This window comes from Colius striatus, chromosome 16 (assembly GCF_028858725.1).
Source record: "Colius striatus isolate bColStr4 chromosome 16, bColStr4.1.hap1, whole genome shotgun sequence".
Classification (NCBI taxonomy): domain Eukaryota; kingdom Metazoa; phylum Chordata; class Aves; order Coliiformes; family Coliidae; genus Colius; species Colius striatus.
The window spans coordinates 13,791,663-13,813,984 of NC_084774.1; the positions used below are offsets into that span (position 1 = coordinate 13,791,663).

The 22,322-nt window shown below is 43.4% G+C and overlaps 1 protein-coding gene across 3 annotated transcripts; it reads right to left on the reverse strand.

Moving 5' to 3' along the window:
* Positions 1 to 84: 84 nt before the first annotated feature.
* CASS4 (Cas scaffold protein family member 4) lies at positions 85 to 21,835 on the reverse strand. Of its 3 annotated transcripts, none has more exons than XM_062009371.1 (7): positions 21,429 to 21,835; positions 10,191 to 10,619; positions 7,376 to 7,480; positions 6,344 to 6,490; positions 3,306 to 4,640; positions 2,440 to 2,499; positions 85 to 1,741 (listed from the first exon to the last, which is right to left on the reverse strand). In XM_062009371.1, exons 1-7 carry the CDS (start codon positions 21,471 to 21,473, stop codon positions 1,328 to 1,330), a joined length of 2,535 nt encoding a protein of 844 aa, XP_061865355.1. In that variant the 5' UTR covers positions 21,474 to 21,835; the 3' UTR covers positions 85 to 1,327. The 3 variants fall into 3 exon arrangements, with proteins under 3 accessions (XP_061865355.1, XP_061865356.1, XP_061865354.1); XM_062009372.1 differs by lacking the exon at positions 21,429 to 21,835 and adding an exon at positions 17,153 to 17,213; XM_062009370.1 differs by lacking the exon at positions 21,429 to 21,835 and having other exon boundaries at positions 10,191 to 10,703.
* Between the last annotated feature and the right edge of the window lie 487 nt (positions 21,836 to 22,322).

A 22,322-nucleotide genomic window follows, 5' to 3' on the forward strand; every position in this document is an offset into this window, starting at 1 on the left:
TCTGTGATTCTCACCCTCCCCGCCTGCATCCCACCCTGACCCACGTAGCTGAGGCAGGCTCTAAACGCTCGAGTGCTTCCAGGAGCGAGTTTAATACAAAACATACAAAGCCAATGTGAAATGCAGTTACTGCATTTAACTGTGCAAGCTGTAATATTTACAAATGTTGACATTTAAATAGCGATGTAAACCACTGTGACTGCCACATAAACATAAGAGGAAGATGAAGGAGCTGGGTTTTTTTTCTGCATGTGCACTGGTGCAGTGCAAATTATCTGTAACTACTCACAAAACTTAATTGTCCATTTTCAGGGCAAAGACACAGGTATTGGCAAGAAAAGACAGACTTTGACATTTCAGCTAAAAACTTTAAAATAAATTAATTAGGAAAGAAGACAAATAACACAGGTGTGCAAACAATCTACCTGCGTGGTTACAGAGCCTTCTCCAGCAAATCTGAGGATGAAAGTAATGACCTACACAGATTAACACAGTAATGGCTGGTCTGAGAACCCTTGGGCAGCCTCACCCACGCTGGCGCCCTGGGTGCCCAACAAGAAATAACGTCACCTTTCTGGTTTATGGAAATAGCTTGTCCAAAGCCTATTAGATCCAAAGTACATTTAGTGACTAAAATATTGTTTCAGTTGGAGCAACACTGTGAACAGCTGCAGGCTGTGACAGAGGATGACTGAGATGTGCTCCCTGACACCTGAGTCAGTTTTCCTCTGTATTCAGATACCAGGTAGGATACCATCTGGGCTATGTGTAATACTTGCCACAGTTTGTCTCGTGATACAGTCATCACATTTGTATGTTAAAAACAAAAATTAGCTTTTCAGCTCTTTAAAAAAACCCCACCACTGTAATTACAAATCATGAGTAAAGTCCTCAGGAAACAATGGATAATGGGATTTGATAAGCTACAGAACACTGTGCTGCAAAATTAGAAAAGACTTTGCAGACTCAAATAGAAAAAAGAAGAGAGAAAAATGTATCTGGCCTACATATAAATTAAAAAATAAGAAATCGGCCAGATTATAAAACATTTTTTCTCTAATTCACAGCAAACATTCTTTCCCAGTCACTAAGATGATATATCCAGGCAGGATCTGAGCAATGGAGAAGAAATTACAGTTTTAATTCTACAAGTCCTCTTCTGCTGTTGTATGGATCTTCACCTGCCAGAAGTGCACGAGCACCCAGGGAACTGCCTGGCAGAAGTTCTTAGAAGTGACTTAAAGTTGAGCTGCTTTTGTCTTCCTTGGCTGCCAGATGCCACAGGAGCAACACCAATGGAGACTTTGTAAAAACAGCAAAGTGTTTTTCATTCCATCATTGCTCGAAACTGCTGGGTGTACTTAGACAGCTCCTCAGTTTGATCCTGAAGTTCCCTCACTGCATCTGCATTTGGATATTGCATTGCAGCATTTTTGGTGGCGAGAGCAAGTTTCTTCAAGAGGCTGCAAAACTGGCTGCTGCTGTGGAGAACATCATTGTGAGCTTGTCTTTCCTGAGTTCCCTGGCAGAGAGAATCCACTAATTTTTGTCCCACCATAATGATCAATTTGCTGTGGGATATGAAGACTTCAGGTGGCTGGTTGTTGCTCAGACTATTAGTAAATACGGTGATTGCCTTGTGTAGTGCACTGAAACACAGTTTACAGTGTTCTGTGAGAGCCATTTTCTTTGCAGACTCCTGCGTGCTTTGAACTGCAGGCTTCTTTGCAGATGGCAAAACCTGGGAAAAGGTAAAAAAACACCCAACAAAACAACTCAGCTTTGTGGCACACTCACTGCTTCTTTATTTGCTTCACCTTATAGTCTTCATATGTTTTTTCGCTTACAGGGAGTTTTGTTAGTTAATAGTCTCCAAACACCCAGGAGTCTTAGGAAATCATTTCTCTTCCAATAAAGTACTAGACTTCAAAGCGGTGTTTTCTCTCAATTGCCTTTTCCCCCTAAACAAATTTAACTGAACACAATTTTAATAATGCATAGCACACAAAGTGCTGTAGCTAAACATCAATCCTTGGTACAGTCTGGACTTCATGCTTTCAGACAGCACAAAACATTCAGACTCGATCTTTGATGGTGGTGACTTCATGAGGGCTATGAATTATTAAAAGTGTGTAATAACAAGAGTCAGCCCTTACACCGATGCATGATAAGATCTTTTGAAACACTAACTTTCACAGCCTTATCCCAAATGATACACAAAGGCAAGCAAATAAACAGTCTGACTGTAAGATAGAGGAGTTTGTTACATTTAAAGAAAATAGATGTTTTCCATGGGTTTTCAGCAGTAAGTCTAAGAACCAGTTCTGGGAAAATGAACTATGAGAAAGCAGATCTGTATGTGTGTGTCGAAATGTTTGAATTTTAGCAAGCACAGAAATCAGAGACCTTATAAGTAATAGTTTTCAAAATCAGAAATACCTTTGGTTTTGAATTTGTATTCCTCTTTGCCACTTCTTTATCTGAAATGATTTTCTGGGCCTGTTAGAAAAAAAATGAAAGCAAAGTTTAAATGGTTTACATAAAATATTTAAATAGAAATGTGGTTTTCTGTTATTTCAGGAGGAATCTGCTCCTTGCTATGCAGCCTTCATGTTACAGCCAACGACAGTACATTTGTTAGAAGCAACTGTAGGTTTTCTCCTACTAAAAATTTAGTGTCTGATCTTGCAAGATCTAAGACTGAAACCAATATCAATAAAACAGCATTTCCAAAATTCCAAGCCTGTATTTCTCTGTGAAACCAAGAGAGTTATGTTCTTAGTTGGGATTTCAGTAATTCTAATGAGAATGATTCTATACAAACCTCCAGGGTTATTCTAACAAAGAAAACTGATAATTCACAGTAAGAGTTTAATTTGTTAAACCACAATTTTCGATGGAAGCACGCTCTCCCATACACCTCAAGTTAGAAAGTTAACATTCCATGTATAGGCATGTCAGAGAAACAAACAAAATGTACTGGGAAGAACTCAAAAGAGAAGCAAGAAATTTGCTAACTCTCAGGAAAGAGCTGTCTCTCAAATGAATTTAAATGGGCATTTTTCTAGTGCTGGCTGTCTGCCTGCCTGCCTGGGTAAATTCTCAAATGCCACTTTATTACTTAGAATTACTGATCATTCTACATGTGCCATCTAGCACTAACACAACCCCGAATTCACATGGAGTCTGGAAAATAGGAAGTAGTGCAAAGGGAATTTGGCACTAGTGTGAAGATAAAACAGTGCTGACAGCTTGATATCTGCAAATGATCAAAAATATAGACCATAAACTCTAGTGGCACTAACCTGTAACTGGACATAATCACAGTCCTCCAGGGCATTTTCTTTTGGTTTTTCAGAAGAGACCTGACTTTGGCTGGGTTTGTCAGGAGTATTTCTTTGAAATGAATCTACTTCTATTTTTCTCGGCCCTGTGATTTGTTTTGCCATTTTGTATTCTGGGTTGACTTTTGATTGCTTCATTTCTTGCTCCTTCTCACTCTTTCTGAAGAGAAGCTTTCCATTGGCAATGACGATGGATACAAACCTCTTGATATCATCTGGAATTGTGCGGGCTACCATCACAAAGCGATCGAGATCATCTGGGTTGTTCTGAGGTTTCCTGAGGACCAAAGCCTCTAGTGACCAGTTGCAGTTGTTTAGAGCTTTTCTTGTTTCTGTTAAAATCTCAAATGAGTTCATAAGAATTTCTAGCTGTTTTTTGATCCGGGTCTGAAGGTTGTGGTCAGTGAGGTAAGAGCCGTTTACCTTTACAACCTGAGCAAAGGTCAAGAATTCTCCCAGTGATACTTTTACATGATCGACTGCTCTGTGAATTTCTTCAATACTCTTCTCTAGATGTTCCTGTAATCTCCATTTACTGCTCACAAAGATCATTAGACTTGCAACTGAGCTGGATACACCGTGCTGCAATCTAGTCAGTGTCTCTATGGCTACATCCAGGTCCAATTTAACTTCTTTGGCAGGCTCTTCTGCTGATGATGTAGAAGAGGACTCAGCAGAAGAGCTGGAGGATGTAGAAAGAGTGCTGCTTCTGCTGTCCACACTAGAAACAGATAATCTGTCTTGTTCTAATCTGGCATCTCTTGAGAGCTGTGGAGGAGCGTTGTATGCTTGGTCTCCAGAACTATCACTGCTTTTTTCCCTCTCTTTCTTGAACTGCACTGCAGTGGGCAAACCTTTTGGAATATCATAAACATTTTCTTCAGAGATCTGATTCTCAGCCTTTGGAGCCAGGAGACTTGGTGGTACATCACAGCTACCGTTTTGTGGCAAAAGGAGCAGGTCTCGTGAGGATGGAACAGCATAAAGATGGATATCTGGAAACGTCAGTTTCCGTTGTGTCGGTGGAATATCATATAATTGTGGATCTACAACTTTGGCTTCAGCATTTGTGGTTAGTGCCTTGTACCTGGCTGGTGGTATATCATACAGCACCTGGTTCTCCGAGGAATGGACAGAAGCGTTTTGGTTTAATCCTTTTTTTTCAGGTGATACCGGGATATCATAAATCCATTCTGACTTCCGAGGATTTGGCAAGGTACTGTAATGACCCCAGCACTTTCTCTGAGGTTCACTGTCTGAAATAACAATTTCTCTTTTGGGAGGGACATCATATAACTGCAACAGAGCACAAAGGATTTAGGAACTGTGTTTTTAAACAAGAAATGAGAAAGAAAACTGAATTCTTAGAGCATGTGTTTACATTACTGATGCCACAGAAAGACTGGCCCATCATTTAAATTTTCTTTCTAAAATGCACAAACCATACTTGTGAAGGTTAGAGTATTGTGTGTCCAGGTGACTAAATCCCACAGCACTGTCCCCCAGACTGGGATATCTGCAGGCTCTTCCCTGGCTCCTCTGGGGTGGGAAACTCATAGTTTTCTGGAATGGCTACAAGAGCTGAAATGCCATTACTTAATGCAATTACTTAAACCCTCAGTTTTGCAGAATTAATGAAGTAATACTTTATTAGCCTCTGCATAAGAAAACACTTGATTTTTCACTATTCCCACCCCCATTCCCATGCACATCCTGATAAAAAACCAGACTCTGACTATTCTCAACTGCAATGAGTTTAAATTTTTGCTTGATATAGGCTTGCTGAGATGGATATAGGTCTCACCCAATGCCTTAAAAATGTGTGTGTGTACAGCTGAAGTCTAAGCTGGAAAGTGTGAGTGCAGGAGTGTAAGAAAATCCAGACTGACAGGAATAGGCACTTCAGGTGAGGTCAAGCCTGGGTGCCTTACAAGCATGAAGCACAAGCATGAGGGAGCACAAGGAACTACAGGAGAGTGCAGCAACAAGAAACAACTGAAAGTACTGCGATGTAATTAAACTGGACATGAGAAGGGGGGCCCAGACAAGGGTGTTTCAGAGCAAGCCAGAATTTTCCAAATTGTCTATGAACAAAGAATTCTAAGAAAATTTGATTTTGAAAGCAATGATAAACCATGTCTTTGAAGAGGAATCTGTTCCCAGGCTATTGCAGCTGGCTGGTACAATTGCTGACAGCCACAAAGATGTCAGGAATGCCAGCTTCAGTGAGCAGTTGCTGACACGCCAGCATCTCGGTTCTGGGTAGCATCAGTCCTACTGTCACTGGCTGAGCAGGACTGGCTTCCTCAGCCACAGGGCAGCTGTGAACTTATAGCACTTCTCTTTAAACCCACAGACCCAGGAAGTCTCAGATTTCCTGTGCTGCGCTGGCTGCCCTGAAACCCCGCACCTCAGCCCTGGGGCATGTGTGCTAAGGAGCCCCTCAAAATTTTCTTGGATCCTAAAACTGCTTAAGAAACCTGAAGTATCTGACACTGAACTAATAAAGAGTTTCCACTGAGGTATTTCCTTTGTTGTGAAATTTCAGATTAACCCTTTCTTCAAGGATGGTTCATGTCAAACTGTGGGGAAGAGATGGGAAGCCTGACCTCTCTCCAAGCCCAGTGTGCTCCACTTCCCCAGAAAAGTGCTGCATGGAATGGGGACAGTTAGCTTCTACCTGCCTAAGTATTACACAAACATACATTCAAGAATGTAGGGTATTGGATTCATTTTTCAAACTCTCATAAAGAGAAGTTAAGGCAAGAGATCTTGTTACCTATAGCCTAAAAAGTAAATGCAAATGCAGTGGTGGTCCCAGTTCTGGCAGGTCCCCTGACTGTCCAGGACACAGGCAGTCATTTGTCTCTTTAATATGAAGAACAAAGTCCTGCATTGCAAATGGGCTGGGCTTGCCTCTAAGATCACCTTTAGGGAGTTTCAGCAGATGTACCCAACATCATAGTAATGAGAGATAGTCTCCAACGAGTCTTACTTACATTGCCTGCTGGTGAGTCTTTCTGGACAGCTCCTGCCTTTTCTGGGCCAGAAGGGATGTTGTAAAACTGCTTCTGCTCCTCCTGGAAACACTCGGTGGATCTGACCAGCACAGAGCCCTTTCGTACTGTGGGTGGAGTGGCACTGCCCTGGCCCAAGGGAAAAGAAACAGATTGACTTGAATCCTGTTTAGAGCCTACTAAAGTCTCTGAGGGATACAGGCTTTTGTGTCACATACTGCATAGCTCCAGGTTTGGGCAGTGTGGGTCAAATTCAACCCTGCCAGAGAGCTGCAGGGATCATCCCACTCACACCAAGTGGGTAACACAAGGAAGTTTGCAACTATCTTGATAACAAATGGATTAGATCGGGCTCAACCCTGCTCTGCCAGGTGCTGTCAGGAGTGTGAGGTGCGTGGGGAGGCTCCATGGATGTGCTCCAGTCTCATCCTGGTGACCTGCACAGGCTACAGTGACTTGCAGAGAAAATGTGGTGCCAATTCACTCTGCCTAGGAAGTGTGGTATCAAGAGCAAGTTCATGCAGCAGGATGCTCCAGCAGCAGATGCTATGAGTAAGTTGCCCTGACCCTGAGTGCACCATGTTTACGTGACCTAATGCCCATATTTTGTTGCCCAGGAGATGGGTGATGTGGGTAACAGTTCTTGTGTATGCATTAGTGACTCTTCTATAAACATCTCAAAACCATCACTAGTAAATGACACGAGTCAAAGCACATTTGCTGATGGATAAACCAAGGCAGAGTGGCTGGAACTCCAACACTGAAAATCCATCCATGCCCTGGAACTCAGTAAAACTGAAACCGTTGGTTGGGAACGCGTCAGATTTAAGACACGTTTCTCTAAATGTCTAATTCAAAAGGTAACTGCTTTAGGTTTTGAATGTAGCTAAAAATAGTTGATTTTCTGCCAGAATTTCAAAATAGCAAACAAGGCAATGCTAGGATTTACCTAAAAATCTCTCCTGAGGCCCTCCAGGGTGCCAGCTGCAGGAGCGGGGCTGTGGCAGGACTCACCTGGGTGAGCAAGGCCTCCTGGCGCTGCGTGGATGGGATGTCGTACACATCACTCCTGATGTTTGGGACTGAGGCCCGACATGCTCTTGGGAGGGTGAGCAGGTGCTTGGAGGGGGAGAGAAACCAATAATCAGAAAGCTGCAGTGAGCAGCTGTAAGCTCAGGAGATCTTTGAAAGCTCAATTAGTTGAATAGGGCACTGTTTGAGTAATTACTATTAGGTGATTAAAAACCTTTCAGCTTTTTGCTGTTGGTGATAGACCAGAACTAACCATACAAGCTGGAGTGGTATTTTTTTCCCCCCCTAATTCTCCTTTGCTTGCATTTCTGCTTTATTTCAGATAAAGACTGGCACATATAAATCAAACATAACCTGCCTTCCTAACCAAGAGAGGGAAAAAGTTTGGAGAAAATCTAGCTTCAGTTATCACTTAAATCTTTAGACTACACAAAAGGAGAAGCACTAAAAAAAGAAAGCAGGGGAAGTACTACTTCTCCAGGCTCACAGAGCCATTCAGTCAAGTCACATTTAGTAGCAGTAAGAGCAGCAGAAAGGTACCAGCAGGGATATGTTATTCTGTGGTTATGAAAAACAGACTCATTTGGTAGGAGTAAACTTACCTTGATGTCCTGTTGGGCTCCATAAGCAGAGAAGACCAATATGGAAATGACATTATTTTACAGACTAATTCTCCAAACCATCTCATTTTAAGGGCTATGACCAGATCTATGGGATGATTAGTTTGGATGCCAAAGTATGAACGCTGGGAAAGGACTTTGTAAAAAACAAGCCTCAAATCCATTGAGTTTTGTTTATTTAGCATGGGTTTTGTCTGTCTCACTGCAGTTGGTTTACAAATGGAGTAACGTAAACTACGGACCCACAGACACGTCACTGTGTTACAATGATTTAAAACTGGAGGTAGTGTTCTCCATCATGGGAGTGTTGCAGTGACTAAACTTAGGGGAAATGCAGCAGAGGAATAAGACTCCAGCTTTACAACTGCTTGCTTTGTCTTTGTGAAAGCTCTTAGCTCTCATCTGAAGGAAGGAAATGAGGAGTGAACACAAACCCCCTTAGTGCTCTGCAACACGAACCATCTTGCTTGCAAAAAAGACTTTCCAGAGTAAACAGTGAAAGACAAGTGGTATCAAGAAAGCCATTCTTAGCCAAGGTGGACAAATCTTATTCATTGTACAGCAAAAAGGAAACTTTGCTGAACAGAACATCTTACTGTTCTTTAAAGTACTTTCAGACACAGCGAAGCAAGAAGATGCTCCGTGCATCAGGCAGAAGTGACGACGCTTTCCAACAAGGCAAAAGCACATGGGCTTTGAGGGGTTTTGTTTTGGTTTATTGCTTTCAATCAGCTCCCTCAAAGACTTCCAGGGGCTTTTCTCAGCTGGTCAGAAGACAGCTGAGCACGCCAGGAACTTTGCCAGTTGTCCCACAGCATCTATGTGGGGCAGTGTGGAGCACTGCGGTTCGTCCTGTGCTCACACAGGCTGTTTGCCCTCGAGCCTCCCCAGGCATCTGCCTATGGCTTGTGACCAATACAGCTGGTGCAATGACAGCTGTGACGTGGTGCAAGAGGCTGCTCAGGCAAACCTGAACTTCTAAATAATAAAAGCAGGCTAGGACATGGTTATTTTTGTCTTTCTCTATTAAGGTAAATGAGGCTTAAGTATATAACATGAAGCTCTTCTGTTGGGCCATTCATTCGGATAAAGAATAACAGATGACATTTCAGTCTGATTTGCTGTCACAACATGGAAAATTTGTATCCATCTCACATTCAATTTGCAAATGCCTTCCTTAGGGTTAGGAATGTGGAGAAATCAGATCACAGCAAGTGCAAAAGGGTCTTTTGTAGCTATTACTCATTTTGGGCTTGCAGGAATGGTAACTATATACAAAGGCCAAATGCGCAGCTGCAGTGCTGAAAATTAGGTTTCAGGCACCACTGATGCACTGAGTTTCTCTGTTTTCCAGCCCCTATTTGCTACACAGAAGGAACCAGTGCCTCTGTTTTCATAACTTGTCTTTTGGCACAGTGGCAAGCAAGGGGGCCAACATTCTCAAAACCAAATGATCATTAAATCAGCCTAAAAGGCTATTCGGGGTTGAATTTCTTTCCTTTTCAATTAACATTTATAACATGATTTTCACCCATGGAACAGAGAGACCATCAGAGGAGAAACTTCCATGTCTTGTTATTTTAACTTTGGAGTAGGTTTGTAAACCATTTCTAGATTCTCCTAAACAAATGGTATGTTCTTTACTTCCTACCCTATTTTACAGCTGCCTTAAACTGTCAAAGAGAGAGACTACAGAATACAGTGACTCTCATCTGTTGCCCAGAGCAGCATTTCTCTCATAATGCTATAAACAGTAGGAGGATTGATGGGGGTTTCCTAAACACCATTTATTTGACTGCTGGGGCCAAAAGCCTTCATTATCTTCATGCTCCCAGAGATCATTTTAATAACAACATTTGTTACTTTTATAGCTTCTTCTATTACAGATCACAGAATGGTGGGGGTTGGGAAGAGACCTCTGGAGATCATCCAGTCCAATCCCCTGCTAAAGCAGGTCCACCTACATCAGATCACACAGGAACACGTCCAGGTGGGTTTTGAAGACCTCCAGAGGAGATTCCACACCTTCCCTGGGCAGCCTGTGCCAGGGATCCCTCAGCCTCAAAGCACACTAGCTTTTTCCTTATGTTTAAGTGGAACTTTTTGTGTTCCAGCTTTCGTCCATTACCCCTTGTCCTGTCACTGGAGACAACAGTGGGAGAAGCTGGTGTTCTTACCTGGTGTGTTGAGCTTTGGGTCCTTTCACTGAGCAGCTGTGCAGCCAAGGCTGGCACTTGATATATTCCTTGAGCAGGCAGCGTACCGACTCTAGCTGGAGATTTAACCCACCCCTCCATCTTCTCATAGATAGAGGACACTGTGGGGGGCTTGGGGACGGAGGGAACCTGGTAGATGTTGTGTTGGGCCTCAGGCGACTCAGCAGAGGGCCCGCGGGCGGCAGGAGGCAGCGGGACAGGCTGAGCGGTGGCGAGGAGCTGGAGGCGGTTGGCAGGGGCCAGGCCCTGCCTGCCATGGAGGGAACACTTCCACCAGCCCTCGCTGCCGGCCACACGCAGCTCCAGAACCGTCAGGATGTCTCCTTTGCGGAAGGCCAGCTCATCAGAGCACTCTGCCTTGTTGTCATACAGAGCCTTTGCCAGGGGGTTCTGGGGAGACAAAAGATATCGGTGCCACACTGTTACACCAGCAAAAAGCTTAATGCCTGGTTTGGTGTTTATCTCCATTGTCATTTCAATTTAGTTCAAGGCCACCTGTTTTCACATGAAACAGCATTTCTCAGAGCGTTGGTTGCAGAGTTGAAGAGATAATAATCATGCTGCAATATATTTCTTCACCACCTTTTCCCCCAAGGCTCTTCAAGAGCAATGCTAACATTCATTACTCAGACTTATTACTTATGAACTTCCCTATATAAAAAATAGGTGATTTTCTCATTGGCATTATGGGAATTTTTTATCAGAAGCTGCAGAGAAAATGCAGCAGCCATCCAAAAATAAAACTCATGCTTTCCTGTCTGCCACCCAGTTTATCTGAGAACTTCAATTGCATGTGAAAAAGCCTAATTATTTCTTACCCGAAAAAACCCAACTCAACCCAAAGCCTAATCGAATCGTGCTTATTTTCCTTTAACCTCTTCCATTTCCCAGAGCCCTGGGAAGACAGACCTCTCAGTTAATAAGTCAATGCTAAGGGGGTTAACAAATGCCTAGTGGTAATACCAGTGGCAGAAACTTCAGCAGTAGGCTGCAGTTCTTGTGTAGACCCAGACTCCAGCCAGCTGTGTCCACATCCGCTCCAGTGCAGTGAGCTGGATGCTGTCAATTCAGAGCATCTCAGGCTAGTGATTTATGTCATACACCAGCTCAGGGAAAAGTCTAATTCTGCACATAGTGCCAGCAAATAAATATCCCTGCTGGCTGCTCAGTCCTCAGGGCAGGTCAGTGTGTTTGCAAGCTAACCTGCAGGTAAGCACACCTGAAGCAGTGTGTTTCTATCCCTCACACAGAAATCACCTGTGTCTGAATACTTCCATCTCCAGTCTATCTTGCAGCTTCATCATTGTAATTTTTTTTTAGACAGGAAGCCAAGGAAGAATGGAGCAAGCAACTTTGCAAGATCACAGAAAATCTGTAAGGCAGCCAATATTCACATTTCCCAGCCTCTTCACAGGGCAATCCTACCTGTGCCAGTCGAAGCTCATACATTCCTGGCAATCGTGAACGTGCAGATCACCCCTTTTTATTTTTAGCATATTTATTTTGGTTATTTTCTGACTCATTACAAGATGACAGTTAAAGGAATGAAAAGTAAAGGTAGCAGGTGGTGTTTATTCACCTGAGGCCTTTGTGCAAAGGGCAGAGCCCATTGTGGATGTAGTGGTTTTTAGTCCAAGCTGCCATTTGCTTTCAGCTTTAAAATGAGACTGACTGCTTCCCAGTCAGTGGGACACTGGCTGTGTTTTAGCATTAGTTTCTTATCAGAAAGTGCAAGTAATGTCCAGAGAGATAGTACCCAAATAGGAAACATGATGCCTTGTATTTTTGTCCAGCGCATTTGCTGTAAAACAACAGCTGGCTTGAAGTTGCAGCAGAAGAAAAACCAATTTGTCAGCTCAGCTGATGAAAGTGGCCTGTTGTTAGCAGCATGCACTTCTTCATCAGGGTGGCCACGAACAATGGCCTTATTATGATACATGGGCTTGTCCATCAGCAGCTGCCAGAAATGGACAACAGTGTCATTTACCTTATGTCCTAGCCTGGTTAAAACTGTCGCCTTGCCTTGAACATGGGAGGCTACTTTCTATTTGGACAATGCCAAATGCTCTGAACCACCTGTGTTAAAGTCAGCTCCCAAGGAATCCCACCACAGCACAGCCTGGACTGGGCTTGGGGTTCACACTTTGTAGCAATTGTAAAGAAAAATAAACGAAGACAGCCAACTTCTATTATTCATCAGCAACTCTTCTAGATCTGGCTTAGCATCTGATCTTGGATGCTGTACACATTGAAAGCCAGATCCTCTTCTTCAGACCTGAAGAGGATGGGCAGAGAGACAAACTCCCCCCTTTTGCAAGCAGGCAGCTGGAGTGCAAATGCAGGAAACAGGGCAGAGCCAGGAAGCCTGACCTCAGGAACTGAGCTGTCCAGGGCTTTAGACAGCGAGACTGTCCTTCCTAGTTGTACCAACACAAGCAAAAGGAAAATGTCGTTCACAATATGGTTTTAAAGAAAACTTAAATCACCAATTCAAAACAAGAAACCTCACCAACCTCTGCCCTGAACAGGCTCCTCTGTGTATTCGCAGTGGCCACAGCCTGGCATAATGTAATATACTGAGAAACCAACACAAGCAGCAGCACACCACTGAAGTAAGTATATTTTGCTCTGTATTCTCCTATGCTCCTCTATTTACAGGACTAGTTTCTTGTTTCCTTTCCAAATGCTCTGGCTGCTCACTCACCATCTCAGGACCTGACTGCACCAGAGCTGGTGTGGAAGAAACAGAAGCATTGTTTTTATGCAGTGTTATCACCAAAGGAACACGTGCAATGCTCTCCCTATAAGCTCCATTAGTTTTTAGGAGCCTCAGCTGTGGATTTAACATGTATTAGCCCAGGATGCTGAAACAGATGTTGAAGATCAGCCTAATACTGGCAAAACAAACTAACAAGCTCACAGGCCTTGCCTGACATCAGAGATTGACAGTACAGCCAGCTCAGTTCCAACAAGCCCATCTCCAGTTATATGGAGGGAGGTTATTTGTGCTACAGGCTCTGGCTCATCTATTGTGGGTTTGTCAGAAATGAGGCTCTCGCTGCACTCTCAGCTCTCTCGGACACATGTGAAGGATCACTCTACAGCCCCTTTCTATCATGTAAGGAGCAGCATCTCCAACCTGCCATGAACTATAAACAAGTTCTGCATTCCCAGGATCACAGAGACCTTACAGGATGCTTGGCTGGGAGGAAGCTGTGCTTTGGGGCCACTGAGATCTGCATTTTTTCTTTCTTACCAGAGGAGCGGAAGCTGGCTGTCTAACACCATCATCCACAAAATGCCACCCAGGGCCAGCTCTGCACAGCTCTGTCATTTTGCGTGATCTTTACAATAACCAACATGTACCAAGTACTAAAGCAACACAGCTGAGATCAAAGCGTTTTTCCTCCTTTGACGTTTGTTGCTTCTTCCCTGTCAGCCCATCAGCAATCCTGGGAAAAAGTCTCCTGAGACAAAGAACATCTTAAAAGGCAGTTCACTGCCCCATGAGAAAGCACCTCTGCAGACAGTGCTGTTACTTGTCTCTCACTAAGCAGATTCTAACTCAATGACAGAGCACAGGCCTCTAAAAAGCGTTTGCATCCTCTGCAACCTCTTCCTGAGACATTGTTCTCCTCCATACAGAGTCCATGACCTCATTAGGGCAAAGTAATGTACTCACATATCGAGCCAACCATACTGAATGGATTTGCAGTACAAGACCTCTGGTAACACAGGTCCAGTTAACTTAAGTGTGAAGAAAAGTTCTTGCATAGCTGGAAGCGTGTTTACTTTTATGGGGCTGTAGATCAGATGTTAAGATAACTCTTCCCCACAAATCTGGTGTCCTCATCCAGCAATGCTCCAGCTACAAAACCTAACAGCCCTTGGGAGTCTTCAAAATGAAAGCTGTTAACTCATGTTTATTAATGAGGAAAGGGAGAATTTTAATTAAGAGTCAGTAAAGCTGATAATTGTACAATCCTATAAAATTGCATAATCTCAAAGTGGGAGAGATCACACAGACTGACATCTGTGCTCCATGTACATGATAATTATCTGTGCTAAGGCAAAAACCCTACTATTACCGATGTTTCCTGATCCCTTTCCCATCCCTGTCTCTATCTTCAGCATACAGGACAGTCAACAGAAAAAACCCCACCCTCATAAAATATATGCAAGTGCTGCTAGAAAGATCCCTCACGATTATCAAATGACAATTTAAGCATCTTCCCTGCAAGTCTGCCAAAATAATTATCTGTACCTCCTTTTCTCATTCAGTTCATATTTGGACACTCCAGTTAAGTGCTGTGTACTATTTCCCACGTAACACAGGTACTGTGGGACTTCACAGGATCTCAAGGGGTTTTCTTTAAAGTCTTAAATTTGCTTCTTAACAAATTCTGTTAAAATAATCTAAAAAAAGGAAGAGAGAGTTCTTTAACCACAAGAGTTTCTTTTGTGGATGAAGATAAATGCTTTTCAGCTGCTTTTTGCACATCAAAGAACCTGTAAGCACTTTTACTGCAGGAAAAGGACTTAAAATATTCAAGGGAAAGATGCAACTAAAGGCAGCGGGTTGTGTTTGCTAAACAGTTATATTCATGCATCAGTGACACCCTCTGACATGTTTACAGAACCACTTCCAGTTAATCTCTTCCTCTCCTAACAAAGCTGAAGAAATAAACATTGCACCCTTCCCAGAGAAGACCCTTTTAAATTGAGCTAATTTAAGTTTTGCCCAATTTGGTTAATTGTAGACAGAGTTCACATGGTCAACATCCACTGAAGAAAGAAGAATTTCCCTTAAATTCTCAGATCTTTCATCTACACACATTGTGCCTTCCCTCTAGCCATGGGGCTTCCACATCCCCCTTGATGTGCAGTGTTTTCTCTGACTTCCAAAATGTCTTTCTGTTATATTTTTGTTGTTTGTTTGCATATTTTGGAAAATAATTGTTCTGGTCATACAGAAGTTTCAGATCTTTTTGTACAAGGTTCAACAACGAATGAAGGTCAGGGCTTGCTTTTATTGCCTCTTCAGTGGTTAAATGATTTTTGGAAGGTGGAACTGGGTGCTAATCAGTAGCTTTTCAATTCTGAATAGTCAAATCAGGTTTTGGTAACAAACAATCTGCTTAATTCAGGCAGAAGCAGACAGAAATTGTGCAGCTTCACATTAGCCAATGCTGCAGAGGTGGGAATGACAAGCTGGTTCTGTTAATTTTCCCCAAACTCTTTTTTCCACATAGTTAATAAAATTCCAGCTGTGTTAAAACCAACACAAACACTTCACTGTTTTCAGTGTGATAGGATTTCATTCCCATTCATAGCATTTGCCTATATGTTGTCTCACGCCCAAGTTGAAGGCACAATAAATTGCCATTTCCTAACATTCAGAACCGAGTATGGATGTATTCCTGGGGTTTGGTTCCCAGTGATTATTTCCTAGCTGCACCAAATTAACTTTCCTTTTTCTTTCATAGACTTTTTAGTATCTCATTTGTATTTTACTACAACATTTATTTCCAAAGGTAGGTTTAAAGATACAGAAAGTTCTGAGTGTTCTCCTTTTGCATCCCTGAGCAATAGATGCTTTTTCCTCATTAGAGCAGAGTCCTTGCCGTCCCTCCTCTGCCTCTCCAAAGAAGCGGCAAAAAAATCCCTAGGACAGATTGTCAGCAGCAAATTGCAAATTCCACATTTGCAAGGGCTGCTGTCTGTTGTTCCTCCTGGGTGCAGGAGCAGACAGGACGCTGTCTCTGCCTCCCACAGGACCTGTGGCAGAGTTCCTGCCGATCGCCTGGATGTGGCAGAAGCGACAGCGACTGAAGGGGCAGAGGCTCAGCTGTGGCTGTTCTCTGATTCATCATCAATCAGCAGCAACACCACAACTCCTAAATGCTGCCACTTCCTCCACCTCCCTCTTTGTTATTATCTGCTCCAAAACACTAATTCTTTTTTACGACCACACTTTGGATAAAGTTGCATTTATCTGAAATGTAGTTTTTCCCCTGAGAAAAGAAATGGGTTTTTTTTTCACCTGCCCTGATCAGCAGTGAGCATCACCACTCCCTGCAGCAGCTGGACATTGCCCCTTCCCCTGGCATTAAGGCAGGACCCACAGTGACCTCCAGCCCCTGCCCCAAGCCATGGCTGCCAGTGATCAGCTGTAACATCTTGAATCTCCTTGAAGCTGAATCTCCTTGAAAGATTCGGGGAGTTCCACAGCCACAGCAATCCTGCCTCACACACAAGTGAAGTGGCTTCTTGTGCTGTAAGTCTGGGCAAACACATTCACATCAGACTATACAATGGGTTTGATTCAATCACTCTCCACTTCTCCCAGAACAAGGTAATGTTTCCTGAAAATGAACTCTGTGTTACTCCTTTCCTCTCTGGAGCTGCTCTCTCTGCCACAAGCACTGTAGGATGCGGTCAGTAGGGATCCTGGAGCACACAGACTTTCCCTGGCTCACACAGCTCGTGTTGAAACTACTTGACATTGCTTCATCTGAGTGACTCAAGTTCCCCTTACTCATTTTCTAGTAACCAGTGCCAAACCTGTCATCTTTTTTGAGGTAACATATAGCTCAAGGATTAATCATTTAAGCTCATAATTTCCAAGACATTACAGAAAGCAGGGGGTGTGCAATGGCCAGCCAGGGTCACTTGTGGGCAGCTTAATAGCCATATTCTTCCTAACCATAATGCTGCCCTTGATCAAGCACTTTTTTCCAGCCTAACTTGTATTTCAAACATTAAGACCATGTGCTCTGTTGGTAACATGTGAATAAGATCAACAGCTGCTCTGAAAAGGGACCCTGACAGACACAGATTTCAACTCCCTGCAGTCCCACAACAAAGGAAATAAGTAAAGCCATTAAAGAACTGCAACAGAAATAAAACAATTGAGTACTTACATTGACCTTCATTTTGTTGTCTCCTATTTCCTTGTTACTCCATCACCAGAAGAGGAGGATGAGATCCCACCCAGCCCAGGAGGGGCTAGAAGCCTGATGAGCAGATAACCAGCCTCCCTCTACCTCCCACCACCTTCCTTGGAGTCCCAGAAAAGAGCAGCTACTGGGACCAGAGGGAGCTAATTGTGTAGCAAAATAATCTGCAGAGTGCAACTGGCTGCAGCTGCTGCTGCTAATGAGGGCCAGGTGCAGGACAGAAGGACATCCCTCCCACAGGGACCCCTGGGAAATGCCTGTTCTGCTTTGCAACTGCATCCTAACAGGAGAAGGCAGGGCAGCAGGGCTGACCCAGCAAAGGGAGAGTTGCATTTTGAAGCATTTTTGCACCTTTAGCAGCAGCATTTTACAATTTTGATGTTTTCCTGTTTTTTTGTCCTTCAAAGTGGTTTAAGGGTCTTTGACATTTGCATGTTGAGATTTCTAGAAAACTGATCTCCTTTGTAGCTCTAGAAATCCCTGCAAAACAGTCTCCCTCTTCAGCAGCAGAAACCCTAGGGAGGAAAGCTAATTGTTAACTGCAGCGGAAGGGTTTTGATTAATTAACAAAATCTCTAACATTATTAAACAATAGTTATTAAACATCATGTACAGTTGCCATTTGCTCAGCAACAGCTCTGCCCAGGTTATGCTTGGCAAATGCATGGGTTTTGCAGCTTTGTACTTGTGAATATCTTGGGGTTTGCAAACTTGCCCAGTTTTTGCCTTTTTAGACACGCTGCCTTTTCTCTGGCAAAAGTCTTTTCCTTCCTCTTTCCACATAGCTTCAAGATGAAATTAGACAATCAAGTAGCTGGAAAAGTGATGCATCTTGGATATAAAATGCTGAATTGAAAATGCCTTCTCAACAAAATTTACACCTCTGGGCTGGGACGAGGAGCAGACAAGGAGCTAATACAGTCTTGCAAATGAGAAGGAATCCCTGGCACAAAGCAGCTCGTTTGAATGCTTTCAGGGGGTTGCTTTTGGTTTTTTTCTTCTTTTCTTTTTTACTACTACAATCAGCAGCTTTACTAGTTTGAACACTCCCCCTAGAATCATAGAATCATTTCAGCTGGAAGAGACCTTTAAGATGACTGAGTCCAGCCTTTGTCCCAGCCCTAGCACCCACTAGACCATTTCCCTCAGTGCAACATTCCCCTGTCTCTGAAACCCCTCCAGGGACTGTGACTCCAGCATCTCCCTGGGCAGCCTGCTCCAATGCCTGACAACCCTTTCAGGAAAGAAATTCCTCCTCAGATCCAGCCTGAACCTCCCCGGCACAACTTGAGGCCGTTTCCTCTATTCTATTGTTTGTTACTAGGGAGAACAGACCAACTCCAGCCTCGCTACAACTTCCTTCATGCAGAGAACAGCCATTCGCTTACTACCCTGCAATTTTTCAGGTACTACCAGCAGTTGCACTTCAACTAACAAAGCCACAACTTGTGACCACAAAGCTACTTTCAACTACAATTAAAAGTTGCCTGAGTGAATCCCAGAGAGGATCCCTGCCCTGCCAAGGCAGGACACCATCCACAGGCCCTGAGTGACCCAGGCTAGGGCAGAGACCCCCAGGTGACTGTGGCCATGGGTGCAGGGGCAGGGACAGAGGCACAGAGGAGTGGAGGAAAAGGGGCAACAATCACAGAACAGCAGCAGCACTCAGAGAGCTTTTCCCCTGACCTCCTGTGCCACCATCAATCACCTTCTTGAAGGAACTTGGGCAGACTGAGTGTACCTAGCACAAAAATAAGGCAAGATGGGACCAGGAATGGGAGGAAAGGTGTTTACTGAAGTTCTCGCTTAATTGCTTATGGTTTATTCTTTCTCAGTCACCTGAATTGGTGATTAGAAGTTTGTATTAGCTGGCAATAAATTACATGAGGTGAAAAATCCCTGGGTCAAGACTGTTTTGCCCATGACAGAACTAAAGTTTTATGTCAAAGATTTCCCCAGGAAAGCTGGGCATTGAGTCAACTTCCACCACACTGCATCTCGTTTGATGTTCTTATTGTCTGAAGCCCAGAAAAATAGAGACTTCACCCTTCTCTCCATTATTTCACCTTGACTATTTAAATAACTCCTTGTTCAATATATTAGCTTTGGCAAACCTTTTTTTGAACCATGTATGTGCTCCCAGGTGTTTGAGAGGAAGACAGGGGGTGTCAGCAGCACCCTCGAGCCACGAGGCTGTAGCTGCCCCATCTCCAGGTCCAGTGGAGCTCCCAGAAACAAATCTCTCGTTGTTCTCCACACTCTTGTTTGTGGACAAGATGGAAATTTGTGAACTAGGCATTTTGGAAGGAGAAACAAACTTCAGATCAACTTAATGTGTGTTTAAAAAACCACTCCTACTTTCCCTTTGGCAACAGCCCAGCAAATGTTGTCAAACAGTACGAGAACGATTTCCCAAGTGCAGCCCGTCATGATAACTGTGTTTTCAATTGCAACAAGAGGTGCAACGTTTCCTGTGCAGGCTGTGTTGTAGGTGTAAAAGCAACAAGGAAGAAGTAACATCATTTCCCTGGCTGCCATCATAACCTGAATTCATTTTCAGGAACAGTTTTCCTCGTGAAGGTGGAATAGCTGTGACATGGTGATAATTGCAAAGCGCTACCTGTGACAGTAGAGCTACTGGTGGTTGGCACATGGTGCTTCCTGAAGTCCAGGTAGTACAAAAAACACATCCTTGTTATTTTTACATGATAACATTCAAATATTATAATAAACAGTACCGCCAGGGTAGTATAAACAGCTCATAGATTATATAGGTGAAATAAAATGGACTTTTTCAGTTGTTAGCTGAATTTGATGTGCCATGTCTAAGGTCTCACAGCAGAACAGGAAATCACATTGCTACTGCTACCTGTATTTAATCATTGGCAATCCATTTAAGAAAAACAAAAATATCATACCCAGAAATAAAAAACTCTTCTCTGTGTGGAAATGGAAAAAATATCCTACATCAACTTCTGATGACTTAACATGAAAAATGGGCCTCTTATCTTTATATGACTCCATGGAAAATTCTGAGTGCAAAAACCAATGACTCATCCAGCTAGTAGTAAGCTTCCCCCCGCCCCTATTTCATATCAAATATCCAGGAGGCAGTTTATTCACAGTAAACACTGAGATCATAATTCAGGATGAAAATGATAATTCCATCACGCTGCTTATTGGACTTGCAGACAAGACAATCAAGGCACTGACTTGGAATCAGGATTTCAGTATTCTCTAACCCTTACAGCTGCAGCAGGGTAGTTTGTCTAGGTCTGTATCAACAATTATAGTAGGTGCAATGTGAATACACAAATAAATGGAAAAACCTTATAAATTAGTGCCAGTCTTTCAAAAGGAACAAATATAATACTTCAAAAGTTCTTCTGTTCTTTGTGTAACGTAGGGAAATTATCTGTCATGCAACAGCTCACCTGGACTGTCACTGTAAGTCTCTGACAACATAACCCTGTCTCTGGTGTTCCTGCAGGATAGCAGTAAGACAGGAAGAATTCTGTGTTTATGATTTCATAAATGTTTATTCACAAGTATTTGCTTTATTTGCAGGAATCCTGCTTTATTCAGAGTCCTCTCCAAGAAGACATTTCATAGAATCATAGAATGGTAGGAGTTGGAAGGGACCTTTAGAGATCACCTGGTCAAACCTCCCTGCAGAAGCAGGGTCACCTAGATCAGGTCACATAGGAACATGTCCAGGTGGGTGTAGAAAACCTCCGAGGAGACTCCACACCCTCCTTGAGCAGCTTGTGCCAGGGCTCCCTCACCCTCACAATGAAATAGTTTTTCCCTATGTTTAAATGGAACTTTTTGTGTTCCAGCTTAATCCCATCACCCTTTGTCCTGTTGCTAGATACCATTGAAAAAACGGGATGTCCCAACCTCCTGACACCCACCCTTTAGATACTTGTAAATATTAATGAGATCCCCCCTCAGTCTCCTCCAGACTCAACAGCCCCAGTTCCCGCAGCCTTTCTTCACATGGAAGATGCTCCAGTCCCCTGATCATCTTTGTAGCCCTGCGCTGGACGTTTCTTCCAGTTAATGGTTTTGTCACCACAAAGGAGACATTAGGTACATGAGCATAGTGAAGAGCCTCCTATCCCCCTAGAGATGCAAACACCAAACATTGCCAACATCACCATGCATCGTGCTGAACTCAAACATCAAACCCTGCTCTAGGACCCCTTTTTGTATTCTGTACTCAACCCCCCAGACATACCTTCGCAGTTCTGTTGATTCTTGTGGTTTGATCCATTGTTGCCATTCCCCCTCAGTGTCCCTTTGAGCAACAGACAATTCTGGCAGGATGCAGAGTCTCGAGCTTTGCAGAGTCACTGTTTGTTAGGAACTCCGTCTCCAGACAGCACATCTGACAGCTCTGCCCCAAAAAGCATTTAGAAAACTGTAGAAAAGATTCTCATGAAAGATAAATTCTGTGACAACAGAAAAGATTCAAAAGAAGAGAATGCAAAACAGAAAAATCCCATTTGCTCTGAAAGTGAGACAAAAAGTCTGTCTGCAAGTGGAATTTTCCTTGATCTCTCCGTCACCAACTTGTCGCAATTAACCGCAGTCAGAAGTGTCACCCTGCTGCTTTCTTGCATGTTCCTCTATTTCCTCTTTCAGAAATGAACACAACAACACTGCTACACCAACGGGCTGAACAGCGCTGGACAGAAATGAGACTGCTCCAATCGTACCAATTCAGGATTTCACAGCCAGTGTTTCTTGTGCCTTCCAAAGCCATCTCAACTTTGTTATAAAGGGGTTTTGCCAAATCCTGATGCCTCACCAGCCATTCCTGGGAGCGAATGCTGTGTAAACACAACTCCTGGCTGCACCAAGGCTTAAACACAGACACAAGGGTTCGTCTCCTGTCCTGCAATATTCTACTTGGCGATTAGAGCAGCTGGGCTACAGCATGCTTGAAGGCAGAACTTCCTAACGTCAACTGCAATAATCTTCGCTACTTTTCCTTTATTGCACTTGTTTTTCCTGGGATTCAGTCTCATGGGGCAGCTGTGGTGGAATGACAGCCTCTGTGTTCAGGAAATGAGAAGTATTGATCCCAGACCTCCCTCTTCAGTGAAGTTTGACATCTGTCTCAATAGGT

Coding starts and splice junctions, on each gene's coding strand:
- CASS4 (XM_062009370.1), bottom strand. CDS start 10,703: ATGACAATGGAGATAAACACCAAACCAGGCATTAAGCTTTTTGCTGGT. Junction 4,641..6,343: donor AAGACTCACCAGCAGGCAAT/GTAAGTAAGACT, acceptor GCTCTGTTGCAG/TTATATGATGTCCCTCCCAA. Junction 1,742..2,439: donor ATACAAATTCAAAACCAAAG/GTATTTCTGATT, acceptor ACCTTTTCCCAG/GTTTTGCCATCTGCAAAGAA.